The sequence below is a fragment of the Lottia gigantea genome, assembly GCF_000327385.1.
Source record: "Lottia gigantea unplaced genomic scaffold LOTGIsca_207, whole genome shotgun sequence".
NCBI lineage: Eukaryota > Metazoa > Mollusca > Gastropoda > Lottiidae > Lottia > Lottia gigantea.
This window is the reverse complement of record NW_008708442.1, coordinates 202171-225352: the sequence shown is the minus strand read 5'-3', so window position 1 is coordinate 225352 and position 23182 is coordinate 202171. Positions and strand designations below refer to the sequence as shown.

At 34.0% G+C, this 23182-nt stretch overlaps 3 protein-coding genes across 3 annotated transcripts; 2 read left to right on the top strand and 1 right to left on the bottom strand.

Moving 5' to 3' along the window:
- Positions 1–4389: 4389 nt before the first annotated feature.
- LOTGIDRAFT_143542 (hypothetical protein) lies at positions 4390–12772 on the bottom strand (the record flags this gene model as incomplete). Its single annotated transcript, XM_009053998.1, has 15 exons — positions 4390–4592; positions 4844–4875; positions 5884–5990; positions 6210–6300; positions 6738–6818; positions 6964–7065; positions 8421–8529; positions 9144–9216; positions 9567–9658; positions 10580–10737; positions 11247–11353; positions 11732–11838; positions 12240–12322; positions 12423–12497; positions 12720–12772. Coding segments are annotated over 15 exons (1473 nt in total), but the record flags the coding sequence as incomplete, so codon positions are not given.
- A 4702-nt stretch (positions 12773–17474) lies between these two features.
- LOTGIDRAFT_239221 (hypothetical protein) lies at positions 17475–20817 on the top strand. Its single transcript, XM_009053997.1, has 3 exons — positions 17475–17787; positions 18481–18517; positions 18717–20817. The coding sequence occupies exons 1-3, from the start codon at positions 17747–17749 to the stop codon at positions 20379–20381; spliced, it is 1743 nt and encodes a 580-aa protein (XP_009052245.1). The 5' UTR covers positions 17475–17746; the 3' UTR covers positions 20382–20817.
- A 398-nt stretch (positions 20818–21215) lies between these two features.
- LOTGIDRAFT_87368 (hypothetical protein) lies at positions 21216–21605 on the top strand (the record flags this gene model as incomplete). The annotated part of the gene is made up of 2 exons (XM_009053977.1): positions 21216–21374; positions 21435–21605. Coding segments are annotated over 2 exons (330 nt in total), but the record flags the coding sequence as incomplete, so codon positions are not given.
- Between the last annotated feature and the right edge of the window lie 1577 nt (positions 21606–23182).

The window sequence follows — 23182 nt, the reverse complement described above, 5'->3', positions numbered from 1 at the left end:
TATGGTTATATTGGATATAGTCTGGAACCTGGTCTTTTATTTTAGTTATACTACTTATCACTGAAAAGAAAAGATCCACTGTGAAGTGTAAAACCTAGGGTATAAATAGGTAACAGAATGAATGGAGGACAACCGTGTTGGTTTGAGTACTACCGATCATTGAAAATAAAGATCCATGGTGGGTTGTAAAACTGTGGGTACAAATAGGGAACAGAATGAACGGGGGGCAACTGTTGGTTTGATATTTGAATGAAATGTAGACATGTTGTGGAAGGGCTACAGCCATCTTAGCGTTTGCAAGGAACTGTGAATGGATGGATGGACACTGGTGTCGACGATGTATAAGATTTCAACTATATTTTTCAACAACTTTTCACATGAAATTACACATTCAAGTCAGAAAAGAGGACTTAGAAGATAAAAATAAAACCTACAAGAATTGATAGGTGGTCCTTTTATAATTTAAATAAAAGAGTGTGCACAAGTAATATCACTATTATGGCAGTTATGTTACGTTTTCGGCTGTAAACAGCCAACCAATTAAAGTAATATACCAACCAGAATGGATGGGTGGGCCTCTTATAACTTTAGTCACTATATTTACAATATCTTTGGTTATACCAAGTTTACCAATATCTACCGGCAGTCCAATCTTTAACCCCTCACTCAGGTGAGTGATGATAGTGGAAGTTTTTAACCCTCGTAATGACGCTATCTCTTCCTATGCAAAAAAATAAAAAATTTTCAATACTATTTTATTGATTATTCCTACTCCTTAAAGGAATACTACCTCTTAGGAAGACTCATAAATTTTCTGAATTTTAACAAAATTTACCAGGTATATTAATCAGTGCACCTACCTGGTGTTATAACAATTCAAAAGAAGCACCATATTATCCCATCAATCCATAAATTACAGGCTATTATTGAAAAACACTTAATTTTTTGAAGCATTTTCCAATGATTATGTTGTTTTTTGGATTTATCGGATGATAGGCCTACAGGGATTCTCCTTTAATACTCTTTATCAATGGCTTATCCATGTAGTGTGCAATGAGGGAAAATTCATTAGAAGAGAAAAGTAGGCCACTCAAAAAAGGGTTGTTACTTATCATCTGTTACAGTCCAAACGAACAAAAACATACCTTGGAGCAATTCGAAAGAATTTCAATTGGGGCAAAGAACCAGGATGAATAACTATTGAAATTATGTCAATTTTGACATTTTATAGGGTTTGTTGCAACCAAAATCATAGGATTCGTTTTTGTCATGAGATCATTCTGACTGTAACCCATTATGGCTACTTCATATAGCAAATCAAATAAAAAAACACTTTTTGGAATGTAAGTCACTCTAGTCAGGGTTATTTGCCTTTTTATCAAGATTACTTAATAAGGTGTCCACAAAAAAAATGTCACTCAGATAAGAGCTACCTAATAAGGCCCTATATAAATTAATGGAAAGTGGGTGAAAGGAAAAGGGAGATAACTCACCACAGATTTATGAAGTGAATGAAACATTAAGAAGGAGTTTCTCTGTGTTTCTGTAAGTTGACCTAGTTTTGACTGTATTTGATCCTCATTCTTAAAAAAAATAAGGCTCCTATTACATTTCTTTTTAAGTTTTCAGACATGATTTCATGTGAATCAAAATATACTCTGTTCAAGACAGATATGTTAAAATTCCTAGAAGAAATGAAAGAATAAAAACCTGAATAAAATATTTGACTTTACCAAGTAAATGAAAAATAAAAAGTCATAAAAGTAAAAATAATTCCAGTGACTGAAACTCTTGTCCAATGCATGTCAAAATTGGGAGCAATAATTGTATAGACTTCTCAAATCTGGTGTTTTAAAGAGTTAACATGGTCTGCGCTACAGCCCGTCCAAGATATACTTACCACTTTCTTGTTCTCTCCTAGGTCCACCTACAACAAAATAAAAGGCAAGGTAACATATATGAATGCTTCGAGAGTGTTTACTATGTAAACAGAGTTGCACCAAGAAGGAAACATCCTACCCCTCCGCTGTATTTTGATAAGATGTGGGGCACAGGGACATTGTAGAATATCTGGTATTTTCTCAGTAGACTCATTAATGGTTCAGTATTGCATAGAAACCAAAATTAATGCCATATTTGGATTTTGATAAGGTTAAAATTCTCAAAAACTTATGATCTAATAAGCAATAATTCTAAGCAACTCCAATAAAAAGTGACATTTTTTAGTCTGGCTATACCGTATCCCATCTATATGTCTGAGGCAATTAAAATGCATATCCTATGTATGGATTTTTAGAATATCCTTTTTCTTAAACATAATCTAAATTTTATTACCTCCTGAGTCCAAGTTAAACAGAACATGATTTAAAAAAGAATCCTGTCAGATTATGGGTGGAAAATGTAATAACCTACAGAAAAACATGAAATATACTTTCAGATCTGTATTTTAGACATTCAAATACCTTGTCCATGGAAACTGCAGGGAAGTCGTCCATTTTTAACTCATTTTCTTCACAAAACTCTCTTATTAATGCTAAAAACTGAGCTCCGAATTTCTGGACTTTGGCTTGAGCAAAATCTTCAATTCTTAATAAGCTAGCTTTATTACTTGGACTTAAAATTAAAACAAGCAAATATTAAGGGGTATATTTGCCTTACTGGCTGATAGAAAACTCATGTCATTGTATTCATATGTTTTCATAACATCTTTAAGACCAGGGTTCAGCCTTTTCTGGGGTATATTGTATATAGAATATAATATGTAAATAGTCTTCAGAAGTGCAAGAACTGCACAAAAATCATAATTTTCCTTCAAATATACTTAAAACTAGAAATTTCACTTTTATATTTCTATATATGTTGTCATTTTAACTTTCAAATGCACATAATTCTGGACACACATGGATTTGAAAGCTCAAATGTCAACATTGAGCTGTGAACACTATTACTGATTAGCTAAAAAAAACTCCTGGGATTGTACCTTTAAAGTTATTACAAGTTATAATAATACTACTATGAAGTGTGGAATGAGGAAAATTTACTCAGGACAGTATTAGCCTACTCTTTTTTAAATCTCCAGCTGTTGACAACAGCTTGCAGCACACAGGAACACTGTTTATTGTCGAACTTGATAAGTGAAATACACTCACCTTATTTTAGCAAAATCTAATAAGACTTTGTTGCTGGCTATGTTATGAGGAGTGAAACCGGATTCTTGAGATATTTCATTTCTTTCTCGTATCAACTTCATATACAACTCATTCTGTAAATATACCATAGATACAATATGTATTTTATATATAAATAACAAGGCAAAATATAGTTTCACTGACCTCACTTTGACCAAACAACAAAATCGAAGGCACGGATAATTGAATATAATTTTTCATAAATTACAATGCTGATGTTGCATTCTCCGAAATATCAAAAATTCTGATTCTATCAAGAAACGCAGTGATTTGATTGGATTGTATGCAAGGGAATTGTGCTCACCAGCCAATAGTGGACAAATGGATGGGTCGACAACATGGGTGACGGCAATATATTTATAAAGTCAAGAAAATTTTTTAACCGAACCTGCAATTTCATTGTCTTTTCATCCACAGGAGGAGGAAGAGGTGGTGCTGCTTCTATGGTAACCGGCTCTTGATTGACAGGTTGGCAGATTTGAGTGTCAAGTCGATTAGATGGAATATTTATAGGGTGGTAAGTCCAGTCATCTTTCTTCAATCCTACAGATGGTGTAGGCCTAACAACAAAATGACTTAGAAAATATTAAGAATTAACTTTCAAACTAATATTTAGTCTACATTGTAATCTAAATAGGTATGTCGTTGTGATGTTATTTTTAACCAATCAACTTGTGTTATGTAGAATATGGAATTGCAGGCTAGCGATAGTAATATTGCTCTTTTCAGGTATAGATATCCAACAATTCCTTATTTGATCAAGAAAAAGGTTCTACATGAAAAACTGTTATTGGTTACAAATACTGATTTTGTGACAGGACAAAACTGTTATATTACTATGGAGACTAAAAATACAAGAAACAAAGAAATGTAATTGGGTAAATAAACCAGAAATATCAATGCCCAAAGGATTGGCCATGTACCAGCTGGTAGAAAGGTTTCTTACATGTGAACCTAAAATGTAATCCTTGTAAAATATAGTTGTTTCTTTTATTCTTATTCTAAAGGAGGGTTTTGTCAAATTCTATAACTAGACATACTTACTTGACAGTGATGTTAAAGGAAGGATTTGTCAACTATATAAATAGGTATACTTACTTGACAGTGATGTTAAGGAAAGGTTTGTCAATTCTATAGCAAGACATACTTACTTGACATTGATTTTAAAGGAAGGTTTTATCAACTCTATAACTAGGTATACTTACTTGACAGTAATGTTAAAGGAAGGTTTGATTGTGGTATTCTTTTCTTCGTTCAACAAGTCATGTGACGGTTGTAGTTTGATTGCTTGAGAGGTAGATTGATTTAACCAATCAAAACCTTTGTTAGAAATTTCGATTGTAGATCCAAAGCCTCCTTCTATGGCCTTTTCTTTTAAATATCCTTCCACAAGTAAACATTTCCCTAATTAATAATAAAACACATTTTCAAAGTATTAAATGCACCTTATTAATTGGAATAGAGTTTTACACCCTACTGTTCTACATCTTTTTAATAATGTGAAAAGTAGCAGACATCTACCTACCAAAATAGTTTGAGTTCAATTTAAATAATTGCCATCTAAATTATTTATTGAATGTAATGGAGTTTAAAAGGGCAGTCCGATTATATCCGATGAAAATTATAGACCACAAAATTACTTAAAAACATCTTACCAAAAGCTTTCCACCACTTCTGTGTTTTATGCCTAAAATGAAATAAATATGACTCTTTCTAGTCAATTCTAGTTAAATTGTGAATTTCTGGGACATGTTTAAAAGCATATTACTGCGCCGATCAGTTGGCTATTGGATGATAAACAGAGGCCCTACATGCCTTCTCATTTTCCATTTTCAACTGGCATGATCATTGTTTGCAATATAATTTCAAAACAAAAGATAGTGGACCACAGCCATATACACCCACCACGGCATGCGGATGGTAAAACCAAAAAATATTTTGAAGATATTGGACCACAGCAATATACACCCACCACGGCATGCGGATGGTAAAACCGAAAAATATTTTGAAGATATTGGACCACAGCAATATATGCCCACTTCTGCATTCTGTTGTAAGCAAAATGCCATTTTCAAAGCTTTGTGATTTCAGGTTCTGTTCTTGTATTGAAAATTGTATTCATGTCAGTTTTAAAATCTATTGATAAAGTTAGTATTCTTTAACAAAAATCTAAAATTAAACAAAGATTGTACTGTTTAAAGGAAACAAGTCATATCTAAACCATGGCCAAGCTTCCTTTGGTATAAACCTACCCATTTCAAAGAATGTAGATAATTGCATCTTATAAAAGCAGTTTCATAAGATCAATTGAAAATCAGCAATGTACCATTGCAGGGTACAGTGCAGTTGACAACAGCATTACCATATTCTTATTATCGATCCCTTCCACTGGGAAAGTATCTTTAACGTGTACAACCTGAGACACATGGGGCCTTGGTTTATTGTTCCATCCAATAATCTATTTATAGAAATTACACACACTGTCTGTAAACTATACAATAAACTAAAACAATTTGAACTTGACCTTCGTTTCATGAATATGTATGCACATACCGAATTTCATTCCGAGTTAATCAAAAACTCTTAAGGAAATAATTTGATGTAATTGTGGAATTTTACATTGAGAAATACCATACTTACAACAAAATTATTAATAAGATTTTCTGAGTAACAGGAACCAGGTCAGGTTACTTACTTGCCCTTGCCGTAGCCTGGTTTATTGTAAAATTTACTAACTTTCTGACTGTTCGACCCACCAAGGAATTGTATAATAACAGTCATACCAAATCGTGAGTTCAAAGCCTACAATGGAACAAAATTTAGCTTGAATTTCAAAAACTGAATAAAATGAATTTGACAGCCTATTGTTTTCCAACTAGTTTGGGTTAATGATGACAGACAACACCATGTGGTTGAAATGAACATCAACATAGAGCAACTTTTGTACAAAATCTGTCAGAAGGAAGATCAAGAAAATATTAACAAAATAAAATTGTAATCTTAATTTACAATAGAACTGACCTCCATAGCATTATAGAAGAGTTTGGCCTCTGAACTGTAATCTTGGACATCAGCTGTCAGGTCCACTGTTTTATTCCAACCTACTGTTGAACTCTGGTTACGACTTTGTAAAATTCTTAACAAAAAAAAAGTTATGTATTAATATGAGTGTATAAGGAACACTGATATTATCAATTTGCACTATTACATTTTTCAGTTAGATGTCTGGTTCATGCAATTCCACTGAAAGTAAATGTCTCATGACATCACCATCATAAAAGCTACTATTGCTAATAACTATGCGACAGAGATGTTATAAAATGCATAATGTAAGTATAATTGAAAGAACCAGACGTCTGATTGAAAAATGTAACCACTATTACAAATATAATTTTTAAAAAACCTCTGTACCATCACTAAAAGTCTTTAGTACGATATTTCTAAATTAAAAAACATCACTTTCCACAAATTCTTATTGTAAGATGCCTATGTTGGCAAAATATCTCAAAATAATTTTTCAACCTATAAAAATTATGGAATCGTTCATACTTGCTTCTGCAGTTATCACAGCATTTATCAGAACCTCCAATATCTTCTAAAGTTTTTCCTTCAAAATGGGCCAATAATATTCTGAAATCATAAAGTTGGAAATAAAAAAGTAGGTTAATGCTGCAGATGTGAAACTCACTTAGCCACCATGGCTCCCCTTGAGAATTCATGGTTCCTTTTGCAATTTCTTTTAAGAATTACGAATTAAAACAAACAATGATGCTACCTTCTTCTACAGCCAGTAGTGCTTAAATATTGCTGCAACTTTCGTAACATTTCCATTTTATGTTCCTGATGTTTGACGTTACTGATTTCATTTATAAAATGTCTAAAAATAGAAAAGAAAAAAATGATAGAAAAGAATGGAACATCCATATTATCAAGAACAATTTCTCAAGGATCCTGTCTACCATCTGGTCTTTATATATTTAATAAGGATAACATATTAGGTTCTTGAGGATCCCGTCTACAAGCAATTCATTGTGCCAAACAACCATATTCTACAAGGATAAAGACTTGGGTTCTTGAGAATCCTGTCTACCAGCTGGTCCTTGAACCAAGCAACTATAATTTACATAGTACTTGGGTTCTTGAGGATCTTGTCTACCAGCTGGTCCTTGTGCCAAGCAACTATATTTTACAAAGTACTTGGGTTCTTGAGGATCTTGTCTACCAGCTGGTCTTTAAACCAAGCAACTATATTTTACAAAGTACTTGGGTTCTTGAGGATCTTGTCTACCAGCTGGTCTTTAAACCAAGCAACTATATTTTACAAAGTACTTGGGTTCTTGAGGATCTTGTCTACCAGCTGGTCTTTAAACCAAGCATCTATATGTTAAATACTACTTGGGTTCTTGAGAATCTTGTCTACCAGCTGGTCTTTAAACCAAGCAACTATATTTTACATACTACTAGGGTTCTTGAGAATCTTGTCTACCAGCTGGTCTTTAAACCAAGCAACTGTACTTTACATACTACTAGGGTTCTTGAGAATCTTGTATACCAGCTGGTCTTTAAACCAGGCAACTATATTTTACATACTACTAGGGTTCTTGAGAATCTTGTCTACCAGCTGGTCTCTAAACTAAGCAACTATACTTTACATACTACTTGGGTTCTTGGGAATCTTGTCTACCAGCTGGTCTTTAAACCAGGCAACTATATTTTACATACTACTTGGGTTCTTGAGAATCTTGTCTACCAGCTGGTCTTTAAACCAAGCAACTATACTTTACATACTACTTGGGTTCTTGAGAATCTTGTCTACCAGCTGGTCTTTAAACCAGGCAACTATATTTTACATACTACTTGGGTTCTTGAGAATCTTGTCTACCAGCTGGTCTTTAAACCAAGCAACTATACTTTACATACTACTTGGGTTCTTGAGAATCTTGTCTACCAGCTGGTCTTTAAACCAGGCAACTATATTTTACATAGTACTTGGGTTCTTCAGGATCTTGTCTACAGCTGGTCTTTGAACCAAACTATATTTTTCATGGATAAATACTTGGGTAGTAAAGAATGATCATTCACCGTAAGTTTAATATTGAATATCTGTTCTGAGGAGGATTGTGTATCTGCAATATGCGTCAATTTCACAAGATAAGCTCCAGTCAAAATAATATAATATACATTGTGTTTTGTTTGTGTTTTGTTGTATGAATAGAAAATTCCTACATTTACCTGGAGACATTAAAATCAGCAGCAGAATAGAAAACCTGACAGTTGCTAGGGAAACCATCTCTTCCAGCTCGACCAATTTCCTGATAGTAAGACTCTATATCTTTTGGTGCTGAAAACAACAGAATTTAGCCCTATATTTTGTCAGGTTGATGAAGTCTGAACTAAGATAAAAATATTAGGTTGTTTTTTTTGCAATTACAGAAGAGATCAAAGGCAGAATTAATATCCATCTACATCTTTATGTCATCAGTAATATTTGCTTGTCAAAACAAAATCATGTTGTTACTCAAAGTTCCATCCATCAAATTTTATCGATAATGTCATTCATAATGCCTGCATGAGTGAAAGTCAATGAAAGCCTGGATAATAAGACTGTTACCACTTTCAACCTGAGTTTTAAATTGTAGACAAACTAATCATTGATTATAATTCTCAAAGAACAAATCAACCATTTCCAAGAAGCATTACAACTTAGGTTTACAAGGATCCTTGGAAAAACCTCTTGGCATTGATCTTTACTAGAAATCAAAACCCTTTATACATCAGGCCTTAGTCATTTTGAGAAATATAAACCAAATTGTTAATTAGAGGTCTTTAATCCATTCAGAATTCCAGATTGGAACCAGACACAAACTATCAATTAACTTAAAAGAACAGTCCAAGTAAGTTATGAAAACTATACACTCAAACCTGGAGTTTGTGTTCAAGAGCCAACATTCTTACCTCCATAGTGTATGACTTTCCTGACATCTGGTTTGTCAATTCCCATACCAAAGGCTACGGTTGCTACAACCACCTAAAAATACAAACCATTTTAAGAACCTTTGTTAAGAAAGTTTTCTAAACTTTTTATGTGTATCAAGGACACTGAGAGCATCAATTTGCACAATTCCAACATTCAGTCATGCGACTGTGATTCTCACAATTCCACTTAAACATAGCATTTTATTGCATAGCTAGTGCAAAGGCCTTAAGATATTGCTTTTGCAATAGTGACATCATATACATGTATATACATAGCATTTCTATAACTACAGGAACCATTAACATCTGACAGGAAATTTTAATATCATATAACAAAGAATATTGCTACCAACTCTCCCTCTAAATTCCCTTGATGTGTAAAACTGTTTATAAGTAGCTTACTTGAACTTGGTCATTCACAAACTGATGATGTGCTTTCTTCCGTTCATTAAGAGATAGCCCAGCATGGTAGGGTAGACAGGGAACTTTCATACCTACAATATTCAATAACATGATAGGGTAAACAAGGGACTTTCATATCTACAATATTCAATAACATGGTAGGGTAAACAAGGGTCTTTCATACCTACAATATTCCATAACATGATAGGGTAAACAAGGGACTTTCATATCTACAATATTCAATAACATGATAGGGTAAACAAGGGTCTTTCATACCTACAATATTCAATAACATGATAGGGTAAACAAGGGACTTTCATATCTACAATATTCAATAACATGATAGGGTAAACAAGGGTCTTTCATACCTACAATATTCAATAACATGGTAGGGTAAACAAGGGACTTTCATACCTACAATATTCAATAACATGGTAGGGTAAACAAGGGACTTTCATACTTTCAATATTTAATAACATGGTTTTCATTCACATTTAGATTATTTATGAATTGGAATTGTGCACCTTTTCTGCTCTGGATGGCGACACTGAAGAAATGCATTCTGCACTCTTGAGAGATACAATATCACATCTTTTGGTGTAGCCAGACAAATCTGGCTTCTTCAGTTCCTCGGATGTGATACTAAATTGTCTCACATGGTACCAAAAATTAGTCAAGGGGAGCTGAACAAAGAAGGGAAAATCCCCAGCTGTTTTAAGTTTCCATTTTGTGTACAGGGACATAGTAGAATATCTGGCCATGTCTTGAATCAATAATGGCTCAGCTTTGTATAGATAGGCCTACCAGAACTTATACTAAATTTGGCTTCTGTCGTGGTGAAAATTCTCAAAAAATAACAATGGAAAAGTTGGTCTAACTGTGAATCTTATGCCTGACTCTAAACATGGCAATATCCCGTTCGTATATCACGTCCAAGAAATAGGTAGGTCCAGATTTGTCAAGATACTATTGGTGTAGCCTAAACCCTATAATTCAGAATATTCTGCACTTACCCTGTAACACTTCAGTAACCTGCATGGTAGATTTTTTAGTAGGACAGTATATTATGGTGGGCCCTTGAAAACTTAGCACTTTATCTTGGAGAACTAACTGTGTACGCAGATCACATATAATATTACTTTTATTGGCTACTGATAGAAATAAGTTCGGTCTGAAAACAGACAATGGCAATTTCAGCTTTAATTTATCAGTCTCTAAAACTACCAACACTTGAATGCGACTGTGGTACAATTACATAATTTTCGTCTCATACCCCGACTGCAATGGCCCACTTTCTTGTTTCACAGTCGCCGTTTTGATTGGATTGTATATAAGAAAATACAGCAAATCAGAGCCCTCAATTTAATGAGTAATTATTTTTTACAGATTTTCTGATGAGAGCTCAGATTGGCTGTATTCTCTAGAGCACCAAGCAATCAATTTGCTGCATTCACAAACTTCCAAGTATGAAGAAAATAGGCCATTGCCGTCAAGGTATAAGACACAGTTTGCAATAACCTGACCATTGTGGAGATGACTTCATGGTGTTTAATTTTTAGGTGTTTGGGTAATAAATCTGTTTAGCCAGCCAATTTCAGGCACTTTTTGCAAAATAAATCTGCCCAATGGTCTAACTAAAACCTCCCTAACATTCCCAATAAAAACATTGAAAACACTAACCTATCAAAGCCAGTGCATGTTACAGTAGGTTTTTTAAGATGTAAAGAACTACAGATATCTTTTCTTACTTCCAATGTGGCTGTTGCTGTCAGGGCTACTATGGGAATCTATAATAGATAGACAGCTTACATCTGATATCCAGGGTTCAATTTAAGTGATACCGCATCGCAGTTTGCGATTCAAATTTATCCCTTTTGCGATCTAACATTTCCTATGATGAGCCAAATTAACAATTTTCTCGCAACAATCTGCGAATCAAATCAAATAGTATATTTGAAGGTTTACTACTGGAACATTTTAAATTGCATCTGAATATAGAAATACAAATAAAAATTTAACCCCGCTGATACCACTCTGAAATGAATGGAGCTTTAAGTCCTACTCTTCTGTACTGATAACAGATAAAAATAAAGAAGAAAACTAATTCATGCCACACTCAATAATATCGTAACATGATTTTTGTTCGAAGGAAAAGGGTAGCCAACCTGAGGGAACTGTTTCTTCAGTTGACCAAGTGATCTATAAGCATTTCTAAAATCATGCCCCCACTGCGAGACACAATGAGCTTCATCTATAGCTATCAAGTCCATACCTAAAAATATCATCAATGTGAAATTAAAAACTTCAAGTGCAATAATTCAATGACTTTTCGATGAAATAAATGATAATCTCATCCACTAGCTTATCTAAATACTTCTTTTTATACCTTGACTTCAATAGCCACCCTTCTATAGCACGGAATGCAGTGATTTGGTTGGATTGTACACTAAGCAATACACATACAGCCAATCATTTAACATTGTTTACAGACTTTCTGTCAAATACTCTGATTACCTGGACATGTACAGTCCACACAAATTGCTGCATTTACAAACTTCTGTAATACAAGGAAGGTGGCTATTGCAGTCAAGGTATAGGATGAATTTCATAATAGCTTTACACTGTGAAGATGGTGATCAGGCAGATAAATGTTTAGGTTGGAATCCTACTTACCTATTTCATCATTAAGTGTTTTGAGGATGTCAGTACCACTACAGGCAAATTCTGGAGTAATATACAGTAGCCTGTATTCACCTCTGTAAGACACAAAATAAATAAAGTGGGCTAGGGTTCACATACTTTTAATGGTTATTACTTTTCTTGTCAAACTGATTGCAAGAACTTTAGTTATCCTACCTGAGTAATTCCGATTTCACTCTAGCAGTATTTTCTTGAGCAGAACCCAATAAACATGCTGGGATATTAGATGCCCTGAAATTGAGAAATTTCTAGTTAAGTTTGTTTAAAAGTCTAGTTCAAGTTCAATTTAATTCAATTGTCATTTTCAACAATTGCACAGAATACTAATAATGGCCTGGATAGTCTAGACTACCGTCGAATTCACAGTATCTTTTATTTAACGTAACATTTTGTTATCATAAAGAGAGAAAATAGTTGTGAGAACTGTAGCCATATAAAGGAACACGTTCTTACTTGAGGCCAAGGACTTGATCTTCCATTAGAGATATCAAAGGGGAAATAACTATTGACGTCCTTCCTGTATAAACAGATGGATATTGGTAGCAGAGACTTTTACCATGACCTAAAAGCAAAATACAAAATATTATGAAATTTTTAGTCTGAAATCAACCCTTTTTCCAACAAATTGACCTGATAAGAATAATATACCCAAATCCTTGACAGTAGCAAAAATAGAAAGAAACAACTAGGCCTATATCTTTCTACCACCTGGTACTAGGCCAAACCCTTATCTGCACCCATATAAAGTTGGGTCGACGGGAATTATGCGTGAAGATGACTTATTCAAGGTCAATGTGCTATCACACACTCACTCGATCCTCTCCATTTCCAAACTAGCTATTTCCTTGATATTTGTATATCCAATTCATGTGTCTGTGGCATGAGATGATACAATAGATATGAGATATACAATACAAAAAAAAAAGTATAGTCCAACCTGTAGCCATGATAACACAATTGTCTCTTTTCTCATTTAAAACAGAATTAATAATCTTCCACTGCATTCTGAGAAAAAAAATCAAAAATAAAATATAATGATATCTTGCTAGGCAAGGTAAACATACATCCACACAGCAGCTTTGTAAAACTCAACAAAGAGCGACCTGAACCATAATGATCTGTCAAGTTTGTATTCAATAATCAAGGCCTTATCAATTCCAATGATCACACAATCAAATTGAATAAAATTGGCAGATTCCAAAACTAAAAAAACGTTCGTCAAAAGATCACAGTGTCACAAGATTCCACATCGAGAGTTTACATTTAAACTTTACCAACTTGCTGAAGCACAGTTGGTTAAAGACTTGGAACTTTGTCATTTGCTTCAGTACCTCAAACAAGTTGTGATCCTGGGTTCTAATCTTGGTTAGCAAGTGGAAGTCTAGTGACCCTAAGTAAGTCTTCCTTCCTCATTATTTTAGTTGACCTAGCTGTAAATGGATACAGGAAATTGACAAGATCCTTGTAAAATATGGTCTTTCTTTCTTACAAACTGCAAAATTGAAGCATTGAATTGAAAAAAGGTAATTTTATAACCATCAGCAGCAGTTTTAGACCTACTAGATCAAAGCATAAGTAAGAATCATGAGGTCATACATACGGTCTAAACTTGGAATAACCAAAATATTGTTTCAACTTTTTCAGATATGACAAATCTGTCGGCTGGTTTTCATCATCTAAAATATAAGATATATCCAGTACAAGATAAATATATCAAACATAATCAGAAACCTTGTAATTTACAAGTGATTCTTCCTTAAGTCATAATTAATAATTTTGTTCATATCCTAGAGTGTTTGCGAGCTAAAAAGTTGAATGTTCTTTAAATAGCAGGGGCAATTACTCATATTAAATTTTTTTCAAAAAAGTAAAAAGGACAATTGACATGAAATTCATTTTTTGAATATTTGGATTGTTAACAGGTTTTTCTTAACTTTTTATATGTAATGGGGGACAATGATGGCATTGATTTGAACCATTCCAATTTTCAGTCAGACCTCTGTGGTTCTGGCATGGTAGATGGTTTTATTCTGATACATAACATACCTGCTGCATCTTCATCAAATTCAGCTTCCATTTCCTCTTCTTCTAGGAAACTTTTTTCTGCATCATTGATTTCTCGTAACATTTCATCATCAAAATCATCATCATCATCAAAAATATCCTTTTCATCATCAAAACAATCATCAACTAATCTCTAAAGAATCATAAAAAAATGTGCTATTTTAACTTTTGAATATTCCTTGTTCCACTTGTATCACTTTCTGAATTAAATTGGATGTGATGTTCAACATTTTTTTTTCATTGTGCAAATTATAACAATATGAGCATATAAAAACATATTGCTAGAAGGGATAAAAATTTATTTTCATGTTAAAAATTTTATGCCACATAATCAACATTATCTTGGCCCATATCAGCATTGCAACAGAACCTATAGGCTATAGGATATAATATATTATGGGCATCTAAATCCAAGACAGTATCATATATCCATGTAAACCTACAATGCCATGCAACTTGTCTCAAGCTATCACAAACTTCGTCTCATACCTTTACTAAAATAGCTACATGTACCGTACACCTTTCTCATATCACGGAATGCAGCATTTGATTGGATTGTACCCAAGCGAATACAACCAACCATAGCCCTTGACAGAAAGACTGTAAACATCATTAAGACATTCTGTTGATGACTCTGTGATGATTGGCTGTATTCACAAACATACAATCCATCTAAAATTGTTGTGTTTACAAGCTTACATAAATAAAAGAAAGGTGCTTATTCCAATTAAGGCATTAGACAAAGATGGTAATAGCTTGACACTGATGGTTAACCCACAAAGATCACATCTTTCTTCTTGTCTGTAACAACTGAAACCTTTTTCACTTCGCTCTCTGCATCACAGTCTTCACTGATTTTGGTCGAATTATTTGATTTTCTGAAACTTGCAGATTCATCTTTTTTGTTTTGTGATACCAATGGCTTTAAGCTCTCTTTGTTATTTTTCGATATTGTTGGCTTTAAGCTCTCTTTTTCATGTTGTGATATTGGTGGCTTTAAGCTCTTGTTTTCTGAACCATGGTTAAATTTTTTATTTGAAGTTTCGTCCTTTAAACCATCATCTTCACTATCACTATAAAAATCACTCAAATATTCGGATTTGTCATTACCGGTATCTTTCAAATCATTTTCCTCGCAATAGTTTAAATTGTTTTGAAAATCAACAATTTCAAGTCGGTCGACAACATCTTTTATATGATCAACATCCTTCAACATCGTGTCAGCTAATTTACACGCCTTTTTGTCAGTATTGCACATGGCATTTGGAGTAATTTGGGACAATAACACAGTTACTTCGTCTTGTAATTTGGTCAATTTCTTTATTAAGGTCTCACTAACACTAGACATTTTATCTATCAAGAACCAGTCACATTGAAAATTATTTATATATCATTGGTCATCTTTCCTGAAAGCTGGAATGTAAAGAAAACATAACATGGACAAAATGGTTCAATTTCGAAACATGTTACGAAGTTGACGGATCACTGTAACAAGCAAAAATTAACTGTCGTCTGAAGCTGAACTCTGTTGTTACTAACTTGGCACTGGGTTCTTTCAGTTTGTTAAAGTTGAAAAATCAAAACAAGATCAAAGTATTACTTTAATTTTCTTCCGGAGTGAAGACAATGATTTCAATATTAAGTTGCATTGACCATGTTGACACTTTTTTTTATTTTTTGATGACTACCCGCCATTTTAGTGTGAATAAATTTTTTCTACCTCCACGATTGAAAATCGAGGTGTGCAATCATAGTGTCAGAGGTGTGCAACATTTCTAATATTGAGAGCACAGTGGCTTATTTTTGGGGCGGGCCATTAAATGACACAAATTATCAATTTAAATTTTGCTTTACAGTTGAAAATCTACAACCAGAATTTGAATTATTTTTGGTTGGAATCTCTAAAAGGAAGGTGTTAATGTATTTATGTTTATGTAAATTGCTAAAACTTTGTATTACATGTACTATGTGGGCCTATGTAAATTGTTGAAACGTTGTAATACTATATGAATTGAATAAAAGTTGTATTGCTATGTAAATTTTGGAAACATTTTATTACTAGATTAACTGGAGAAAAGTTGTATTACTTCTATGTAAAATGTTGTATAACTAAGTAAATAATTGAAACATTGTATTGTAATGTAAATTGTTGAAACGTTGTAGAACAATGTTAATTGTTGAAACGTTGTATTGCATGTAAATTGTTGAAACGTTGTATTGCTATGTAAATTATTAAAAAGTAACTGTTGTATTTCTATGTAAATTTTTGAAACGTTGTATTGCAATAAAAATTGAATAAAAGTCGTATTACTACGAAAATTGTTGAAGCGTTGTGTTACTTTCAGAACTTATGGTACAAAAAAAAATTATTAAAAAGTTGTAAGCTTGTAACATGAAAATACCCGTATACCATATCAACTCAATCAACAAATAGGCCTATTAAAAAGAAAATTGACATAGAAAATCACATTTGTTCGTCGTTAACAAAAACTTCTTAAGAAAAGGACAACACGGCTATAGAAATTTAACAAATACTTCATTCTTATAATAGAGCAATCGAATAAAAAAAATCTTTTCACGCCAAATACGTTCGTTTCTATTGCTAGGGACATTTAGCGAAGTGTTGAAGTTAAAGTTTACAAGATAATTCTTGTTTCAATTGAACCCAATCTATCGGTTGTGGTTGGCAACTACAGTTACAGAATATTTTATATACAGAAAGGCTTTAAGATAATTATTGAGATTTGTACTTTGGTTCACATTTTGACATCACTTTTGGATCGCTACAAAAAATGGCTAATTTTTGAAAGTTAATTTTTTTTGCTCTCATTGACGGTGTGTCGTCACATCCTCTAGTATTTTTTAATGTGCAAGTCGCACCCTAGCCTTCGGAATCTATTTATACAAACAAAGACGAAATTGTTTCAATCCGTTGCACACTGACCCCGAGGTACCTACCACGAGGGACAGAAGAGTCATTACGTTGTCAATGGTAGGGACATGGGTTAACAAGCGGTATGTTACCATCAAATAACCATATCATTGTTAGAGCGTTTAATTGTTCCATTTCATTCGCTACCAATACGTTTTTAAGAAAGGCTATTTAATTGGTTGAAATCTAGGTTTAAAACATAAAAGAACAGAATGGAGCTTATATTGTACAAACATAGTGTGGTAGACACGAAAAAATTCAAGCACCCCAGATGATCAAAAAAGAAAATTTTACGGAAATTTTGTGATTTATATTCAAAATGTTGAAGGAGTCGGTGATATATCTAAAGGATCATTTTTGAGAGGATAAGATGAATTAGTGCTCAAATTTGACCAATTTATTCTGAAACCCAGAACACCAAACTTTGTGAGATTAAGACATACTAATTACATATTATTCGGACTATACTTACGTTGATTCCAATATGACCGGTAATCTAGCACATTCTTCTAAGGAACGGAAAAGGTATGTTTTAATTTCATTTTTCCGAGTAGCCCTCTTAAAGCCCTTGGCAATTAGTGACGTCATAAAAAGCTTGGTTTAAGTGGAATAGCAGGAACAACAGACGTCTGATTGAACATTTGAATGGTGCAAATAGATGTTTTAAGTCTCCCCGATACACATAAAAAAAAATCTAGAAAACCTCTTTATAATTCCTTTTAGGTTGTCGTTTGGGGTATCACATATCTAAACTATTCAATTCTGAAGCCCCACCATTTACAGGGCTCTAACTGTAAGAACTTTTTAAGGGATAAAAATTCATATGTCTTTTATTTATAACCCAGAGGCGCAGATCTATTGATAAATTTGGTGGGGACCAGCTGCTTAGAAAAGTAGTACCCTTGTCCTTCATTTGGAGTCCATGTTTACACAGACGTCTGTTTGTGATCAACGAAGGCTTTCCGTCCACTATTATGTCACAAGTAATTTGTGTTCATCCAATGTCTCTCCGTATAACGATCCGATACAAAACAACAATGAGGAACCGAAATCTTGAGTTGCCTTTCCTTGACATCTAGACGATGCGGCGTCTACTAGTGTTTTAACGAATTTCGAATTGAAAAGTGGGTCTTAGTACTATCCTTGGTGATATATTTTTGTGTTCGGTTATCCGACTAGCTAAATACCACTAAAAGATGCCATTTTTCTATTTTGCAGATCCATATCGTCCAGCTTCTCCTGCGAATCATTTCAGGTAAGAACGACTATGTGATCTGTAAACAGTTCGTGAATCTAATATCACTGTCCTGGCATTGTCCCTCAACGAATACTTGGCGTTGACGAACGAAAGCAGGACGTAAAACTCCATTTCATGCTATCTACCAGGTGACTTTCGTTCCAGACAATTTATCAGTCATTCATTCACCCGTTTTTAATTCCTACTCCTTTTTTAGATACACGCCCTGTCGTCCGACGACCCATTACGGAGTGACCTGATGTATGGACAAATTGAACTGTTTGAAGAAAGAGTAGAGATGTGCTTCGATAGATTCGACGTGACTCTTTTCTACAGCATGGTGCGACAGCTTTCGCAACAGACTTCCGTTTACGATATCACCAGTGTACGGCAACTGCGACAAGTGTACGACGACGAAATGACGCGTTTTACTCATCCGTCTACCAGACAGACTCCTCGACAGCTGAGCAAGTGTCTGCAGTATTTTACGTGGTTTTGTAAATTCTTGACATATCTCAGGAACCTTCGGATTAGCTTCAACAGCCGCATTTTTATACCGTTATTCAAATATTTTCAACCGCATGGTAGTGTTCCCACTGGCAGAAGGGGATCATCATTTTCAACATCGTCTTCGCTGTCAAAATATAGCAGTAATCTTTCCCTTACAAGTAACGAAAGTGGAATTATGTCTGATTGTGGAAGCTTGGACAATCGTGTGGTATCGTACGCTGACGAGTTGCAGAATGGAGATGACGAACTGGATGACGCAGAAGCCATGACGCGTCTACGTGTACAGTCTGAAAGGGCGTTGATGCTTCTAACTAATGAATTCAAAGAGATCAAATCTCTCTATGATACCTCAGACGTTAAAAAGGTTGCCCAGAAACTTTCTTTTGTCAAAGAGCAACTGGAATTCAATATGGACGAAGATGAGACCATTGATACCGATCTTTTAAGTCAAGAAAGTGTACGAGTTGTACGGCATCTGAACGCAGACGAAGAAATTGAAACGCTTTTGAGGTACATTCCAGACATTCTTTTCAAATTCAAAATGGCAGCCAAGTTAGCTAGACAATGGATGCACATGGATGATCAGCGATCACGTGATCTATCATCAAAATTGCAGAAGATTATGAGTCTGGAAAATCGAATGTCCGAGAGACTTTCAAAACTAGTCTACGATATCAAAAAGCATGAAGCTACTTTAGAAAAGGACAGTGAAGAACTCCAAAAGCTGATGACTCGCGAGGAACGATCCACTGAACTGTCTTCAACAGTCACTGAACTTGATGACCGCATCAAATCCATCAAGGACTCTCTGAAACTGCTCCGAAAGGAGAAGATCATTATTACCAACAAACTTGTTGAAGCTGTCAAAAAGCGGTTGAAACGTGAATACAAGACACAAAAAGTTTTGTACGAATCCAATCGATTACGGAGATATTCGTCCGAACGACAGTTAGCAACGCTACAATTTCGCCGCGATCTTGCCGAAGCTGATATGCACATTGAAGTCGGCTTGAAACCACATCTTATTCGGAGTACGAATGATCTTCAGGATAAAGTGGAGAAATTGGAACAGATAATCGAGGAGGAAAGACGTAAAGAACGAACCATCAAGTCCGCTTTGATCCCAGTTCATAATGACAGACAATATCTAGCGGACATAGTTTACCCGCATGGGTTGCCCCCCATTACAGAGCCTGTGCTGCCTAAATACGAAGCCTCGAAACAGGCTTATTATATTGGAACTCGAAGAGTATCCCCTGGCAAGGCTAACCACGTGAAAACATATCGTAATGTTAGTAGATTACCCGTACCAATTCGGAAGAAGTCTCAAGACGTTGGAGTTCAGGTTCAGGATGATTTGTGGGATAACTGAGTGAATACAATTTGAATGATATACAGATCATAATACTTTTTGTTCCGTTTTTTTTTTCTGTGGGTTACGAACAAAATTTCACGATCCTAAAAATCTCGATAAACATCCACTGTCCACAGTTGTGAAAATGAGTGATAAAGTGGAACTTCATGACTTTTGTAGGGATGGCGTTTGTACCAATTTCTGGCACCTTAACGTCGAAAGAGTGTCGTTGCAAATGTAATTAGTGCATAAGCTCCATGGCTTCTGTTTATTAGGGCGTAAACCCCCATCCCTGTCACATAAGGACAAGAGTATCATTGCGGAAACGTCATTTAAAAGTTATCTCTATATTTGTGTCCTGTTTTATTTTACACTGAAAACAACTTTCTTATGGCTAGTTCATGTAAACATCCGTAAATGACACTTATTATATGTTTAATCAAGCTGTCAACTGACGTGCATGGCTGTTTTTTTTTTAGATTATTTTTTTGTCAACGTTATTGGATTATCATAGTGTTTTAAAAGGAGATTTACGCCCTACATATTCTTCTGATTAGGCTAATATTAGGCGGGACTTATAATGTCAGTGGCATTTATCATTAGCCCAACCTGAAGCGATAGAATTCGACCTTAAACGTAATAATACATAATTAATAACCTAATTTTGCTCAAAGTTTAGTTTTTCCTGTTAATTAGACCCCAGGTAGTAGGAAAAACACTTAAAACCTAATTAAAAACAATTACTGAAAAAAAGAAGAAATTACCAGTTAAAAGTACGGAAGCGTATTAGGGCCATTTATTTTATTTTATTTTATTTTTTTTTTTTTTTGAATTTTTAAAAAAAAAGTTAGTATGTTGAATTTTCAAGTTAGTATGTTGAATTTTCAAGTTAGTATGTTGAATTTTCAAATTAGTATCATGAATTTTAAAGCTAGTATGTTGAATTTTCAAGCTAGTACGTTGAATTTTCAAGTTAGTATGTTGAATTTTCAAGTTAGTATGTTGAATTTAGTAACTTGAATTTTCAAGTTAGTATGTTGAATTTTCAAGTTAGTAACTTGAATTTTCAAGTTAGTATGTGTTAGTATTCTGAATTTTCAAGTTAGTATGTTGAATTTTCAAGTTAGTAACTTGAATTTTCAAGCTAGAATGTTGAATTTTCAAATGTGTATGTTGAATTTTCAAGTTAGTATGTTAAATTTTCAAGTTAATATGTTGAATTTCCAAGTTAACAACTTGAATTTTCAAGTATGTGTTAGTATCTTGAATTTTCAGGTTAGTATGTTGAAAATTCAAGTTACTAACTTGAAAATTCAACATACTAACTTGAAAATGAAAAAAACAAAAAACAAAAAAGAATGACCCTAATACGCATCCGTATTACGTATAAAGGGGACTACTGCACTTAAAGTGTTCATATTATTACAATATTTAATGTATATAATGTAATTTCATTAGTTTCATAGAGATATTTTTTGCTGAGTATCCGTTTTGCACCTTTCTAAACTTTTATTATAAAAGGGAAGCTATCAAAATTATGATCTGGACCAGTAATTCAGTTGCCATCTGTTTCCATGTTAAATCACGAGATTCAACCTTCCATAACTTTTTTTCCAGAAATCTCGTTAAAAACTTTCCAATATGTCACATGAAAGTCTGACGAATATTTAGTTATTGGACAATAATTCAATATATCATGACCATGAAAATCTTGAGCTGGCCAAACTGAAAGTAGACCACTACAATTTATCAATATCTGCTTGACTGTCACTGCACACAAAACGAATATTTTTAGAATAATTATTCCGCATAAAAATCTCTAATCATCTCTCATTAAATTCCAAATCTAGGCCAAAAATTAGTCAAAATTAGGAATAAAAAAACCCCAAATGGAGGAAGAAAGAGGATTTCTTAAAAAGAACATTCGTATTCAATCTTTTGCGTGAAGATAAAAATTTATTTGGATATGAGATATTATTGTGTTTTTCCAAGTCCTTGGGGTCTAATTAGAAGGAAAAGACCCATCACTTGAGATGAATTGGGATTTTCAGCAAAGTTAGGTATTTGACATTTTCGGTCTGTAGACCTACAGAAAATGTCCATTTTTTATGTTATTGTTTTTACTTTGTTTTGATGTGTTTTTTTCAAGTCTTTGGGTTCTAATTAGTTGGAAAGGACCCCACACTTGAGGTAAATCAGAATTTTTAGTAAAGTCAGGTATTTGAAATTTTCCATTTGTATGGCGATTTATTTCTCTAATTGTTTTTACTTTGGTTTCATGTGTTTTTGCAAGTTCTTGGGGTCTAACTTGTAGGAAATGACCCAACACTTGGGCAATTTTTTTATTAGCAAAGTTAGGTCTTTGTCATAAAGGGGGAAATAGGGCCTGAGATGTTCAGAACTTGTGATCATATTGTCTCGCATATTATTTCGATCATGGGCAGAAGGTTGTTGAACTGGAAGATTTTCTTCAGATGGATTATCTACGACATCAGGATGTACAGCTTCTTGCTGGTCAGGAAGAGAATGTTGTACATTGGCCTCTGCGCTGTGTTCATCAGCAGGATAAGGAGCAGAAAATTTAAGATAGCTCAGCTTTTGACGTAAGTATTTTTCGATTGCGTCTGAAAGTACCTTCATCAGTTCTAAGATAAGTTCAGATAAGAGCGTTTATTTAGTCTACCTCCCATTTTTTTCCAAATTTTCTTGGGTTTAATACGAACAACGTCAAAGGAAGATTGTTTATCCTTCTGGCGTTGGAGTTCGTACGATCCAGTTTAGGATTGACATTACGAGGTTCAAGGAGTAATGACTTGACA

Coding starts and splice junctions, on each gene's coding strand:
- LOTGIDRAFT_239221 (XM_009053997.1), top strand. CDS start 17,747: ATGACCGGTAATCTAGCACATTCTTCTAAGGAACGGAAAAG. Junction 17,788..18,480: donor TCTTCTAAGGAACGGAAAAG/GTATGTTTTAAT, acceptor TCTATTTTGCAG/ATCCATATCGTCCAGCTTCT. Junction 18,518..18,716: donor TCTCCTGCGAATCATTTCAG/GTAAGAACGACT, acceptor CTCCTTTTTTAG/ATACACGCCCTGTCGTCCGA.